Source organism: Phymastichus coffea, unplaced genomic scaffold (assembly GCF_024137745.1).
Source record: "Phymastichus coffea isolate CEN01 unplaced genomic scaffold, Cenicafe_Pcof_1.1 PCOF00044, whole genome shotgun sequence".
NCBI lineage: Eukaryota > Metazoa > Arthropoda > Insecta > Hymenoptera > Eulophidae > Phymastichus > Phymastichus coffea.
In genome coordinates this window covers 846,734-859,985 of record NW_026706855.1, presented here as the reverse complement: position 1 = coordinate 859,985, position 13,252 = coordinate 846,734, and the positions used below count along the sequence as shown (strand labels likewise).

General features: G+C 43.0%; 2 protein-coding genes across 5 annotated transcripts; one reads left to right on the top strand and one right to left on the bottom strand.

Moving 5' to 3' along the window:
- The first annotated feature begins 5 nt into the window (after positions 1-5).
- Positions 6-11,254, top strand: LOC131664641 (vinculin). Of its 4 annotated transcripts, XM_058935915.1 has the most exons (17): positions 6-807; positions 3,523-3,630; positions 3,703-3,848; positions 4,009-4,050; positions 4,672-4,948; positions 5,121-5,321; positions 5,408-5,648; positions 5,887-6,119; positions 6,721-7,087; positions 7,165-7,593; positions 7,945-8,036; positions 8,099-8,207; positions 8,909-9,036; positions 9,123-9,362; positions 9,441-9,531; positions 9,676-9,711; positions 9,992-11,254. In XM_058935915.1, exons 1-17 carry the CDS (start codon positions 751-753, stop codon positions 10,159-10,161), a joined length of 2,967 nt encoding a protein of 988 aa, XP_058791898.1. In that variant the 5' UTR covers positions 6-750; the 3' UTR covers positions 10,162-11,254. The 4 variants fall into 4 exon arrangements, with proteins under 4 accessions (XP_058791898.1, XP_058791900.1, XP_058791899.1 ...); XM_058935917.1 differs by lacking the exon at positions 4,009-4,050 and having other exon boundaries at positions 7-807; positions 9,992-11,253; XM_058935916.1 differs by lacking the exon at positions 9,676-9,711 and having other exon boundaries at positions 8-807; positions 9,992-11,251.
- Positions 11,255-11,361: 107 nt separating this feature from the next.
- On the bottom strand, positions 11,362-12,710 carry LOC131664644 (transcription initiation factor TFIID subunit 8). Its single transcript, XM_058935924.1, has 5 exons — positions 12,532-12,710; positions 12,174-12,460; positions 11,941-12,091; positions 11,716-11,865; positions 11,362-11,649 (listed from the first exon to the last, which is right to left on the bottom strand). The coding sequence occupies exons 1-5, from the start codon at positions 12,659-12,661 to the stop codon at positions 11,504-11,506; spliced, it is 864 nt and encodes a 287-aa protein (XP_058791907.1). The 5' UTR covers positions 12,662-12,710; the 3' UTR covers positions 11,362-11,503.
- Between the last annotated feature and the right edge of the window lie 542 nt (positions 12,711-13,252).

The window sequence follows — 13,252 nt, the reverse complement described above, 5'->3', positions numbered from 1 at the left end:
ACAGTATAATCGTCCGCAATAATAACATCGGTATTCAATCATGCAGCAAAATAACACAGCTCTCTCAATTATCCTTCGAAAACATTATTTGAACGTCGTCTTATAAATGATATTTTCCTGTGAATCATCAAAATTAATCAAATAAGAATTGGAAAATCTACATAATTCCACCATAATAATCAAAATGAAATAAAAAAAAGACGGTATACCATTGGAGAAAAAACTGGCGAATGCACGTGAACCGATTCATCATCCGCAGCCATCGTCATGAAAAAAAATTACTCACGCGCGCGGCGAAAGTTTCCCTGCTCTTCTGTTCCTTTAACGCGCGACGCGTTTGCGTTTCCCAATGCACGTGAACTTGGCGGCGCACGCACGCATACTTACACCCACGCTCACGGATTAGAGCCGCCGACAATACGACTTGCCTCGAGCGAGGCGACGACCGTTCGCTTGGGTTCTATGCTTTGTAGGCTCAGTTGATGTTTCGCTCGCCGTGCGAACGCTCAGAGCCGCCTCAGAGAGAGAGAGAGAGAGAGAGGGAGAGTGCTCATATACACACACATACAAGTTGGCGTGCTCTCTTCACGTTTTTCTTTGGTTAAAAAGAAATAAGGCGCTTATTTTTCTTCGTTCGTCGTTATCTTATCTTTCGGTTGCGATTCTTTTTTGAGCGCCTCGTCGCGGTGCAGCAGTAGTCGCTTGATCTTTTGCCGAGAGAGCCGAGTGTTTATCTAAGAGAAGGTCAAAATGCCGGTGTTCCACACGAAAACCATCGAGAGCATCCTCGATCCCGTTGCACAACAGGTAAAACCCGACATAAGCCGCATGTTTACATTATTTCTCGCGACGAGTATCGAGGGGGTTGAAAGCTGCTCCACTTTCTTCGCTCTCGTTTACAGCCACGGAATAATAACCTCAACGAACTTCTCACTCTCACTCTCTCTCTCTCTCTCTCTCTCTTTCTTTCTTTCTTTCTTTCTTTCTCTGTCTGTCTCTCTGTCTCTCTCTTTCCTGCGCTTCGCACACTCGCTCTCTACGGACTATACTGGTATATATAAGCGTGACATCATGTGTGTTGATGATCATCTCGCTGGCAGCGGCAGCGGCGGGCACCTCAAAACCGCACGCGACGCATGCTCCTTCTCCTTTCTTTGTATTAGCAATGGGAAGAGCTCGCCGCAGCGAGTGCCGAAAATGGTTATTCAGCTGTATCGGTTCGTGCACTAGAGCGTTTCGCAAGTTGCAACGCGCGCGCAATAAAAAATTTTGCAATTGGCTGGCGCATTCCTTGCGGCACCGCGCGCCGCTTCGGGATCGCTCGGTTTTCAGCAGACTCGAAGGGCCACACCCGAGGCATTGGAAATTCAGTAATTATGAGTCGCATCGAGTTCTCTCTCTCATTCTCGCGAGAGAGAGAGAGAGAGAGAGAGAGTAGAACTCTAAAAATACACGGGGTTAAAATAAGACGGCTCGAGGGCCGAGCGCCGCTCAGCGAGTGCGAAGCGGAGGCCTCTAGCTTGTAGTAGAGAGCTGACTGGCGATTGCACAACGCAGACTCGTCGACCTGCGGAGGAGGACGTCTTACGTAGGCGCGAGAGTTGCTAATAGACCTTCGGACGGCGCCCACCCGAAGGCGACCGGGAAAAGCCGCCTGTCGCGAAACTGGCTCGCCGATGGCAGGCCGCGAGCGTTGATCTCTCGCGCGTAGACGAGCGAGATTGAATGCAACGAGAGAGTCTTGATTGGCGGCGAATCTCTCGTACATGTGGATTGAGTTCCGACGGCGCAGAGCCTGCCACGACCGATAGCTGCAATTGGATAGCTTCATTCGCTCTCTCTAATTGTTTTTTGTTATTTACGCTGATATAACGTTTCACGCGTGCACGCAAACGGAAAAACTCGCGATCGATTCATTATGAGTTACCGTACTCAGTTTGTTATCGAAACGACGACGAAGGGGCAAAGTCCGCAGGCAGCGAACCGATGTCTTTCGTCGAAAGATAAGACGCGCGTGTAGATAGGGGTAGAGCCGATTTCCGGCAAGCCCTGCCGACGACCGCACTGCCGCGGCCGTCGCGTCCATCGCGACCGACGTTAATTGTCGGTTAGCAAATCGCCGCTTAGTTTTATCGCGATCTTGGCAGATTGACGATCGTCCGAATTGAATAAACGCAGCGAGAAGCCGTAACGAATAGGGCGAGAAGCGCGCACGGCCGCTATTTATAATTGGTCCCTCTATATAATTTTGGAGCACAGAAAACGCGCCGCGGGCCGGGTCAATCTGTGTCAAGATTATATATATTAAAAGTTAGGATGTTGCGTTCGCCGCGTCGCGAAACTGAGACAAAAGGTCGCTCGAGCGTGGAGCCGCCGGTTACTCAAAACGCTTTCCCGTTAAAAATAAAGAGAAGCCTCGGGGGGCTCGCGCGTCTGCGTCGGAGCGGAGCCGATCCTCGCGCGTCGTCGTCCCGTCCACGCGACAGCTCTAGTTTTAATTTTGTCCCGTTGGTCGAGCCGCTCGTCGCCGTTACGCTCCGCGAGGAAGCTTCCCTTCGATCGCGGACCGATCGTATCGCGAACGGCGACTTTGCGCGAGCCTGGAATTTCTATCGGGCGCCGCGGCTGGGCGAGAGCCTTTGCGCGCGTCGATGCCGTGGAAATAAACGATCGCCCGATAAAACTGATCGAGAGCCAGAAGCCTCGATGTGCCAATCGTTTCGCATTCTTACATTTTCTTTTCTTTTCGTTCTCTCCGAGTTTCCATCTCGCAAAGTCAGCGTGCTTTACGTTGACGATCAACCTTGACTTCCATTTCCACGCCACCGATCACCTACTTCCTGACGAACCTCCTGTAGTCTTTCGTGCATTTTACCTTGCGGGTCAGCGCGTTCTTCGGGCCACTCCCTTCGGTTTCTTTCTTATCTCTTTCTCCCTTGATTACTGTTAGACACTGTTCGCACCCTTTTCTAAGTACGCCTTCTTTTTCAATGTCTTAATGTCGCCGTCGCTCACTAGTGGAGGGCGTTCACTCGAACGCAGTGACTTGCATTGATTTGCGGTCAATACTGATATGAATAAGAGGCATTGGAATGACAATTTTAAAATGTAATTTATGCGCAAAAGCTGGTTATGCGTCTCTGACGAAATCATCAGTCATCGTTACAAAATTGATTTTATCGTTTTTTTATCTCTTTTCATTTTGACAAATGAATTGTAAAAAAAATTTATAAAACTCTCATTATCGCAATAACAAGCATTTTTGAGCAGTCAAAGCAATTCAGATAGTAAAATGAGGACACAAAAATGAAGTGGATGGACTTATCTTTCCAATAATTATTTTAGCAAATTTTTTTTGTTTTGTGCGTGAAAAAACTTTGTCAGTAACAGTAAGTCCGTAACACAAGTATAATTAAAGTAGTAGCAACCGACTCTATTCAACTGACTGAAAAAGCGAATTTCGTTTTGACAAGTTTCTGTAAATATTTGTTCTGCTCAGCAAAATATTGAATGAATTTACAGGTTTCGAGATTAGTTATTCTCCACGAGGAAGCTGAAGATGGCAACGCCATGCCAGATCTCGAGAAGCCCGTCAAGGCCGTCAGTCAAGCAGTGGCCAACCTGGTCAAGGTAACGTTCGTCAATCTTCGTGCACTGAAAAACGGCATTTTTACCGATTGCCCTTCACACTTCGCTGTCCAGGTTGGCAAAGAGACCATCAATTCGTCGGACGACATGCTGCTCAGACAGGACATGCCGAGTTCACTCAAGCGTGTCGAGAATGCCTCTCACCTTCTCGAGGAAGCTTCAGTCATGTTGAAAAATGATCCTTACTCCAGTACTGCGCGGTGAGCTTAGACTTTCGTTAATATATTTTATTACTTTATGTCAAAACAGCGATTCGTTAGACGAACGTGCACACGAAAGAAAAAAAAAATCATGTAATCAGACTTTTAATTCACATTTGTTGTTATGTTTTCTATTTTGTACGGCTATCAACAAGTACAGTAGTGTAACATATACTACTTACGAGTATAAAGCGGTCTACAGGTACGTTTTTATCGTCGATTGTGAGCCTTTGTTAAGAGCGTTTTTTTTTGCGCTTCGCTGACACTTGTTTTACGCCTTGGTGCGAGTAACTCTCTCGTTTTATTCGATCTCATTGTCCCTTAACAAAACTCGATCCAGTATAGTTTTTTTTTTCGAAAGATACCATTTTTTTCCTATTTTCTATAATTCATTTTCATTCGACCGTTGTTAATGGTATTAATACGACTTTTTTGTAAATGTGCATGATATTTTATTCAAAATTCATTTTAACTGGACGTTTAAAATTCCATGTTTGGCATCGTTTCTTCATCGATACTTTGCACACAAACGAAGTCGGAGTTTTTATTTATTTTTTCTATATTTATTCGTGGCTATACAGTAAGACATATAAAATCACACGAATAATAAATAAAAAGGTCATAATCCAAAGTTCATCCACTTTTCCTCAGATAAAAATGTGCGTTTAATGAATTTCACTTGAATATAATGATTAATATTTTGGGAAAATCAAATTGATCACTGAAACAATAGCAGAAAATTTGAGCGAGGCCCAATCCAAAAGCACGATGCTAGGTAACTTTTTGAAAAGCCCAATCGAAATAACAGACCGTCCAATTACAGGAAGAAATTGATAGAGGGTTCCCGTGGAATCCTGCAGGGCACGAGCTCGCTGTTACTCTGCTTCGACGAGAGCGAGGTGCGGAAAATCATCCGCGAATGTAAGCGCGTCCTCGATTACTTGGCGGTCACCGAAGTGATCGAAACGATGGAAGATCTGGTGCACTTTTTGAAGAACCTCAGTCCCTGCTTGAGCAAGGTATCCCGCGAAGTGAGCGCTCGCGAAAAGGAGCTCACTCACCAGGTGCACAGGGAGACGCTGGTCAGGTGTTTGGATCAGGTGAGTCAGCGCGGAACGGAAGCTGATATTTCCGTCGGCCAAAGTCGTATTTTCGTCGGCGCGTCGGCCCAAATTAACACGCGAGACCATTTGGCGCTCTCGCCATAGCCGTCGACTATTTTGAGCAGGCGAGAAACACAAACAAAAAATACAATCGGCCGATGGGTTTCAGGTGAAAACGCTAGCGCCGATATTGATATGCTCGATGAAGATCTTCATCCACATCATATCCAGCGGCGGCAAGGGCGCAGAGGAGGCAGCCGAGAATCGCAACTACCTGTCGGGACGCATGTCGGAGGAGATAAACGAGATCATACGCGTGCTTCAGCTGACCACCTACGACGAGGACGAGTGGGAGGCTGATCAATTGACCGTACGTCCCTCGATAGATTGCTCGACTAATTGCCGAGGAATGGCGCAAAAAACAGGGTCGATTACCGGAGTCGACTGATCTTGCAGGGACTGAAGAAGGCGCAAAGCGCGATCGAGAGCCGAGTGAAGCCGGCATTCGACTGGTTGGACGACGGCAATGCGCTTCGCGGCGGCGTCGGCGAGAAAAGTCTCAGGCAGATAATCGAGCAAGCAGCAAGGCTATCGGACAGATACTTACCACCGCATCAAGGCGATCCCATCAAAAAACTCTCGTCCGAGCTGACTACCATGACCGACGCGCTTTGCGAGCTTCGCCAGAACGACAAAGGTACCTGCTCCGTTCTATTTATACGTCGCATTCCCGGACTTAGCTAATTTATCGTTCGCGAAGTCAGCTTCGTAACAATTAGCTCATCCATCGCAACTTCAATTTTATCGGGTTCTATTAAAATTGAGCGTCGGATCACTTTCGCTACTCACCGTTACAATCGACGAGTCGCAATTGTTTCCAATTGCAATTTACACATTCGCCGTTGTGTCAAACAATCGTTATCCGTATCCATCAGGAACATCGCCGCAGGGAGAGTCGCTGGCGCGTGCGATCAAAGACAAGGTGAACGAGCTTCGCTCGAACATCTCGTCGGCGATCGTCGCCGCGGACAAAGCCGGCGCTGTGCAAGCCGCCCACACGGTGGCAGGCCGCCTCGAGCAGGCTAACAAGTGGCTGCTCAATCCCCAGCACGATGACAAGGGCCTCGGGCAAAAAGCTATCAACCTCATCATACAAGAGGGCAAGAAGGTAACTCGACTGGTCCCACGACATTTCGAAGCTTCCATCTATCCATTAACCTCTCTCTCTCTCTTCGTCTCTTCTACTCTTTGTACATTTTACGCTTCTTGCCCAAGTATCAATTTTTTCTCTCTGCTTCTTTACCTCGCTTGCGCTCCTCACGCTATCTCGCTGGAGGTAGAGCTACGAGATTCTCGTTGCCGAAGTAAGTTCTATGTTACGAGTACGTGTCTCGGGCGATGACGAGGACGGTTGGTCTCGATTGCCTGATATAATGGAGCTGCTTCGACGGGACGAGTTGTCTTATCGTCATTTGGACTTTCGATTGCGGCGCATGGCAGTAATGCCAATCGCCGACATACTTTGTCATTGCTCAACGAGAATCGTGATTCAGCATTGACGATGCTTTACGAAGCAGTTTGCTGGACGCTACACAGCTACGTCGCCTGATCCGTCAAACGCAGCCTTATTCTCTTCGCAAGCCCAAATCTGCTAAAAAACTGTTGCTTCGCGCGATTGAAACAGCCAATCATGCAAAACAGAACGATGCCGTCCTCGTCTTGCCGAAACTACGACAGTCAAAATCTCGCAATTTTCTTTCCAACTGCAGGTCGCTGAAGGTCTGCCGGGAATACACAAGGCCGAGATTCTGCAGCTCTGCGACGAGGTGGACAATCTCTCTCACCAACTTGGTGACTTGGTAGCTCGCGGCGAAGGCAACACTCCGCGCGCACAAGAGATCGCTCGCCAGCTGTCGCAGAAACTGAACGAGCTGAAGAACAGGATCCAGCAGGCGGTGGTGTCGCGCGTCGTCGAGGACTTTATCGACATCACTACACCGCTTAAACAGTTTACCGAGGCCGTCCTCGCCCCCGTGGGTACGCCCAACCGAGAGCAGAACTTCAACGATAAGGCGCTCAACTTACAGAACTTCAGTAACAGAGCTGCCAAGACTGCCAGAATGGTTGCCGCAGGCGGTTAGTGCTCTAACTTTTGCATTGCCTGCGGACGATTCATGAATTTTTTTCAAGAAGCTCCCGAGTAAACATTACAGGTAGCGGCGGAAACAAGAAGCTCGCCGAGGCTCTGAACTCGACGGCCTCTCAACTGGAGTCACTGACGCCGCAGCTAATCAACGCGGGTCGCATTCGCATGAATTATCCGGAGAACAAGGCAGCGGACGAGCACTTCGAGAACCTTCGTCAGCAATACGCCGACACGATACAACGCGCGAGAAGTCTGTGCGACGAGGCGACCAACAGCGCTGACTTCATCAAAGCCAGCGAGGAACAGATGAAGAAGCACACCATACTTTGCGAGGACGCGATCGCCAAGAAAGATCCCCAGAAAATGGTTGACAATACTTCGGCTATCGCTAGGCTGGCCAACAGAGTGATCCTCGTCGCTAAACAAGAGAGTGACAACAGCGAGGATCCTGCTTTCATTCAGAGAGTCAATCATGCTGCCGATATTCTGCAGAACTGTGAGTATTTTATTTACCTTTTACTGCTGTTTATGTTTTTTTTAATGGCTAATTTCAAAATTAGGTCTTAAATATAATAGATTATATGTCACTAACGCGGCTTTTTATACACGATAATTATCTTTTAAACTTAAATGACTTTTAAGCGCTTGCAATCAAATTAAAAAATCGTTTAATAATGCTCCAAAACGACAAAGAGCCTCATATTATCTAGCTTATCTGTAGCGTGCCTTTGAAGAAAAAGAAACAATAACCGCGCGATGTAATCGCATCCTTCGACGCGCCTTATCGTAAAATTGAAAAAAAATGAGGCATCGTCATATTATACCTTACGCGCGACCTTCTTCGCAGGTGTGGCTCCAATGGTCCAGGACGCCAAGGCTGTGGCGATGAACATGAACGATCCACACGCGATATCTCGCTGGCGAGACAGTAACCGAGCGGTAAGTCGTAGCAAGCGAACGTAAAGACAACACGTCAATTCGAATATCACTGTTTTATTCAGTTGCTGAATGGCGTTGGTCAAGTTAGGACAGCCATTGGTGAACCTGAAGGTTCGTCTCCTGTACCACCACCACCACCAAGTCTATCTGCTCTTAGACTTCACGACGGAGGTCAGTTTTCTACTATTATCTTTTTAATTTTTTTTATTACGCATATTTCAATGTCGTGGTCTTTATTATTTTTTTTTATTATTATTTTATCAATCATGAAGAATTCATTTATTTTTATTTATTTCTTCTTTTCAATCGTCAATGAAAATAAATTATTTCATTAGTCGATACTGCTGATTACGCGAAGCAGAAATACATACCGAAAGATGCCAATCAAAATGCTTATGGATCTAAAGGTAAAGGTAATTGGAAAAACACGTCGTCTAAATTAAAGAACGTTTTTTTGTATGGCATGAGCTCGCCTAATCCAGTGATGCAAAAAAACTATCGATAGTCCTTCTATCTGATCTTACTTTTTCGCTCGATCGCCACTAACTTGAAATTTATGTTGTTTTTTTTTTATTCTAATATAACTTTTCTTTTAATTTTTTATGCCTAAAACTCTATGATTTTTATTATTTCTACGACGGATTTTACTTCTTGGGAAGAAATATTATTCTTTTAATGTATTATCGTTGTAATCGTCAGAGAATGTTTACGACTATACGCATATCCTTATAACAAATTATAAAATACACATCTCCAAACGAATAAATAAAGTTGCAACATATGTGTGATCGTGTGCCAACTCTGATTTAATCGTAGTAGTGAGAAAAATTTTGCGATCACTCTATTCTACATGTTTTCGATGTGCTCGATAGATATGATGGCTCCACCTCGTCCGCCGCTACCTCACGGTGAGGTACCACCACCACGACCTCCCCCACCGGAGACCGACGACGAGGACGAAATGTTTAGACATGCGCCACAACCTAATCAACCTATCATGGTAATTTTTATTACAATCCTTTGAAAGAAATTGAATAAAAAGGTACAGTACATATTAACAATCGTCGTTTTCTTTTTTTTTTGTAGATGGCAGCCCACGGGCTTCATCAGGAAGTGAAACAGTGGTCAAGCAAAGATAACGAAATCATTGCTGCAGCGAAAAAGATGGCTATTCTAATGGGTCGTCTGTCGGGTCTGGTAAGAGGCGAGGGAGGTAACAAGCGCGACCTCATTGCCTGCGCCAAGGCCATCGCTGAAGCCTCGCAGGAGGTCACGAGACTCGCCAAGGAACTTGCCAGAGAGTGCACCGACAAGCGTATTCGTACCGTTAGTACCCGTCCTTTGCGGTCCTTTCTTTAAACAGTTATTTACCAGAGTTAAGCGGCATGTATTTATGAATTTTAGAACCTGCTACAAGTTTGCGAACGTATTCCAACCATTGGCACTCAGCTCAAGATCTTGTCGACTGTCAAAGCCACGATGCTTGGAGCTCAAGGTAAACTTTCAAGTTCATCATTTTTTGTAAAGCTAACAATGTTTTTGCTATAAGCATAACCATCATAAGTCATCGAAATAACAGGAATGATTCATAGATCATTAACTAATTCACTAACATGTTGTGTGATTTGTTCATGCTTAGAAATTCTCCCCACTTGGGAAGAGCTGATGCTATACGGTAAACGCCAGTTGTATAATACACTCATAATGTCATTTGTCAATTTTTTTCCAGCACTATCGATTTAATTTGCTTTGCTTCTTTGTACTCAGGGCATGCTAGATTTGTATTTCTTTCAAGCTTTCTTTTATTTTCTAAAATATACTACCAAAGAATAGATATACACACCTAGTCACTAATTTATTATCACTCTACATTCAATATACATTTGAATGAAAATGTAATTTGTCTTATCCCCGGAACTATAAAAAGCCTTATAATAATAAATAATGTAACGTAGGAACGGAAGAGGACCAGGAGGCAACAGACATGCTTGTAGGCAATGCGCAGAACCTGATGCAGAGTGTGAAAGAGACAGTGCGTGCCGCTGAGTGCGCGAGTATCAAAATCAGAACAGCTTCGGGCATGAAATTGCGTTGGGTACGCAAGCAGCCTTGGTATCAGTATTAAATGCCTTTACCATCGACCTACGCCTTCATCTCGCCTCTTATCAAATCTCATGCCATGTTAAGGATAGACACATTTATTTTAGATTATTATTTAGATAATGAATGAGATATTTCTCTCTCTCTCTCAACGTTTCTGTGTAACGACTTTTTTTGTTGTTGTTTCTTTTAGTGCTCAAATTGTAGTCGTTGCTGCTTTACAAGACAGCACAACTGCAATTTGAGTAAAAAAAACTAACTGATATGAAAATAATAAGAAAAAACGCTTACTAATGCGACAGAAGGGTACACGAGCTACGCGATGCTTATATATATTTGTATACCAAGAATAGACGCGTAAATATATATTAGCAAGTAAGGTGCAAAGAGAAAAATTAGAAAAGACCTATTATGCGTGTATTGCGCGAGGCCGCTATTTTTTTATGAAAACACGAAAGCGCAGGCACACACGACACGTGACAATCGACTATTTATTTTTATAGAGAACATGTGCAATAATTTAAAAGACATTGAGTTTGAGAAAACCCTACGCTGCCATAACTTAAAAGCCTTCGAGATGAGAATGTTATATGGATGTATATGGTGCTAATCGATCATAGATACATACATTATTATCATCGCTGAGACGTGTATCGAGCTTGCCTTTATCATCTCACATTTATTAATGACCAATCGAGTATCCGTCCTCGCATAGATCGGACTGGAATGTTTTTAAACGTGATTTTATATTTGTTGTTTATCGAATGATCATTGCATTAAGTTGTAACCCACTACAGATACTTATGTCATGTAATAATATCGTTTTATTGAATTAAACATCTATTAGTTTTTGTTTTTGGATTTTGACGTTGTTTTTACTTCTTTATGTAAAAAATACTTTGTACAGTAGTTACAGATGTATCGCTAATACACTATAAATCAGTTGAATATACAAATTTAGGAAATGTTATAAAATGAAGATAAATTTTGATCAAAATAAGCAACTAAACAAGTATTCCTTGCCAAGCAACGATTTCTTATCAAGGTTTGCATTTTCTATAATAGTGTTATAAACACAAATGTTTTTTGTCTTCACAGCTAAAAATTATACTTGTCATATTTAATATTATAAATAAAAAAAAATATATATATATATATACTTACATAAAAATAAAGATATATTTACTTTCAAATTGGCTATTTTTCTGTGATTATTCATCACGAACAAAATACAATGATTTAAAAATAAATCTACACTTTCACTTTTCTAAAAATACTGCATATAAAAATTAAAAAATGTATTTTTGTACTTAACAACAAATAGATTCTGTGTCTTTTCAACAACATTTCTTTCTTATTTTATTACCCTAAAAACTTAAAACACCACTTTCTGGCTTTGTCGGCGATATTTTATTTTTTGGTATTTTACCAGGCCTGAGGTAAGGATTATCTATTACCTCTGTTTGTGGATTTGACTCCTCATTTTGTTCTGTATTGATATCTTGATCATTAGCTGCAAAACAATTTTGTATATTTAATATAAAAATTCAATATCAAATCAAATAATTCAATAACATACCTTCTTGTTTGACATCTATATTTTCAGTTTCTTTTTCTTTTTTCTTTTTCACTGGACTAGTTTCTGTCTCCTGTTCTTCTTCATCAAAAATTTGATCTTGTGATAAAAGAGCTGACAAGTAGCTGGGAAATTGAGGTGTACATCCTATCACTAAGCAAAGTGACCTTAATTGATAGAATTGATTCCTTCATTAAATTTTAAATGAAATATATTTTATATACTTACATGGAAACATACTGTTGTCGTCTTTCAGGAACAAACTGTGTGTTTTTCCAGTCTTAGCTGTAAACCTAGTCAATGCCCGTTCAATATCCCTTTTTTGTTGTGCAGCCTTTTCTCTTATAGCTTCATATTCAGTCACAGGTTGTTTATGAGTCTACAATTGTATAACTGGATGATTAATCAGACTGTTTTATAATCTTTGATATAAGTTCTTAAAAAATATTTAAACAACTCACAGGAGTTCTAATATAAGCATGAGGATCTGGCAGTGGTGGCAAATAACTAGGTATGTGAGGAGGATGACTCTGTTTGACTCCAGCTTGTAGAATATTTAACTGTTTGGTTGCAGTTTGCTGTGATAAAGAAGGCAAAGTTGGTCTACTTTTTCTAAACCCATAAGTATGAATACCATCCAATTTGATACCAGCATTGACCAAAGCCAGTACTACGTCTGCAATAAGGATCTCTGTTCTACCAGATAGTTCACAATAGTTTCGGGCTGATTGTCCGACTTCATATAAAACTAAAAATATGAAAACATTTAAATAAAAGTCGAGTTGAATATGACTGTTAGAGGTTATATAATTAACCTACCTGATTGCAGCATTTCAGTTAAAGTTTCTAACGCAGCCTTTTCACAGGACTCAAAGCCGCACTCATTCAACATTGTGCAAATAACATGACTTAATATTTTTCGACGAGTACTCGTCGTTTGCTGATCCATTGTGTTTATTTACTTTTTCATAAAACATCGGTGTGCAAACTAAACTTCACGTTCGATTATCTCAGATAAACAGATTATTATCTCAGATAAACAGATCATAATAGCCAAAGGAGGTTAGTTGCGGTGTTAATGTATTTGCGCCAGATAAGCTCAGTCAGCCCGTGCAATATCCGAAAGATGTCGTTGAAAGCAGTCACGAAACGACTCATCGGAAACGGCCGATCAGACTATTAGAGAACAGAGAAGTGGTGCACGCGCGTGAGCTGGCGAGGGGAGAGTTTGCATGCCAGAGTTAGCTCATAAAAATAGGCAGCGACGACGCGAGCAGGCGAGGGCGGTTGTTGGCACGACATCTCCAACGGATAATAGACGATTAGAACCATCGAATCCTCGACTACGGCAAGCTTGCTGATAGTTTAATCGCTTCGACGACGAAGAAGGTTTTCGTCGTCGTTGCCGCTGCAATTGGTGCAAAGAGTGCGGGACCACGCCCATAAATAAACCACGAATTCGTTGGTTATGGACATGGTGATCTCGAATTTACAGCAGCAGCGCCAAGTGACTGAGCAACTCCGTAGGGAGGCTGCTATT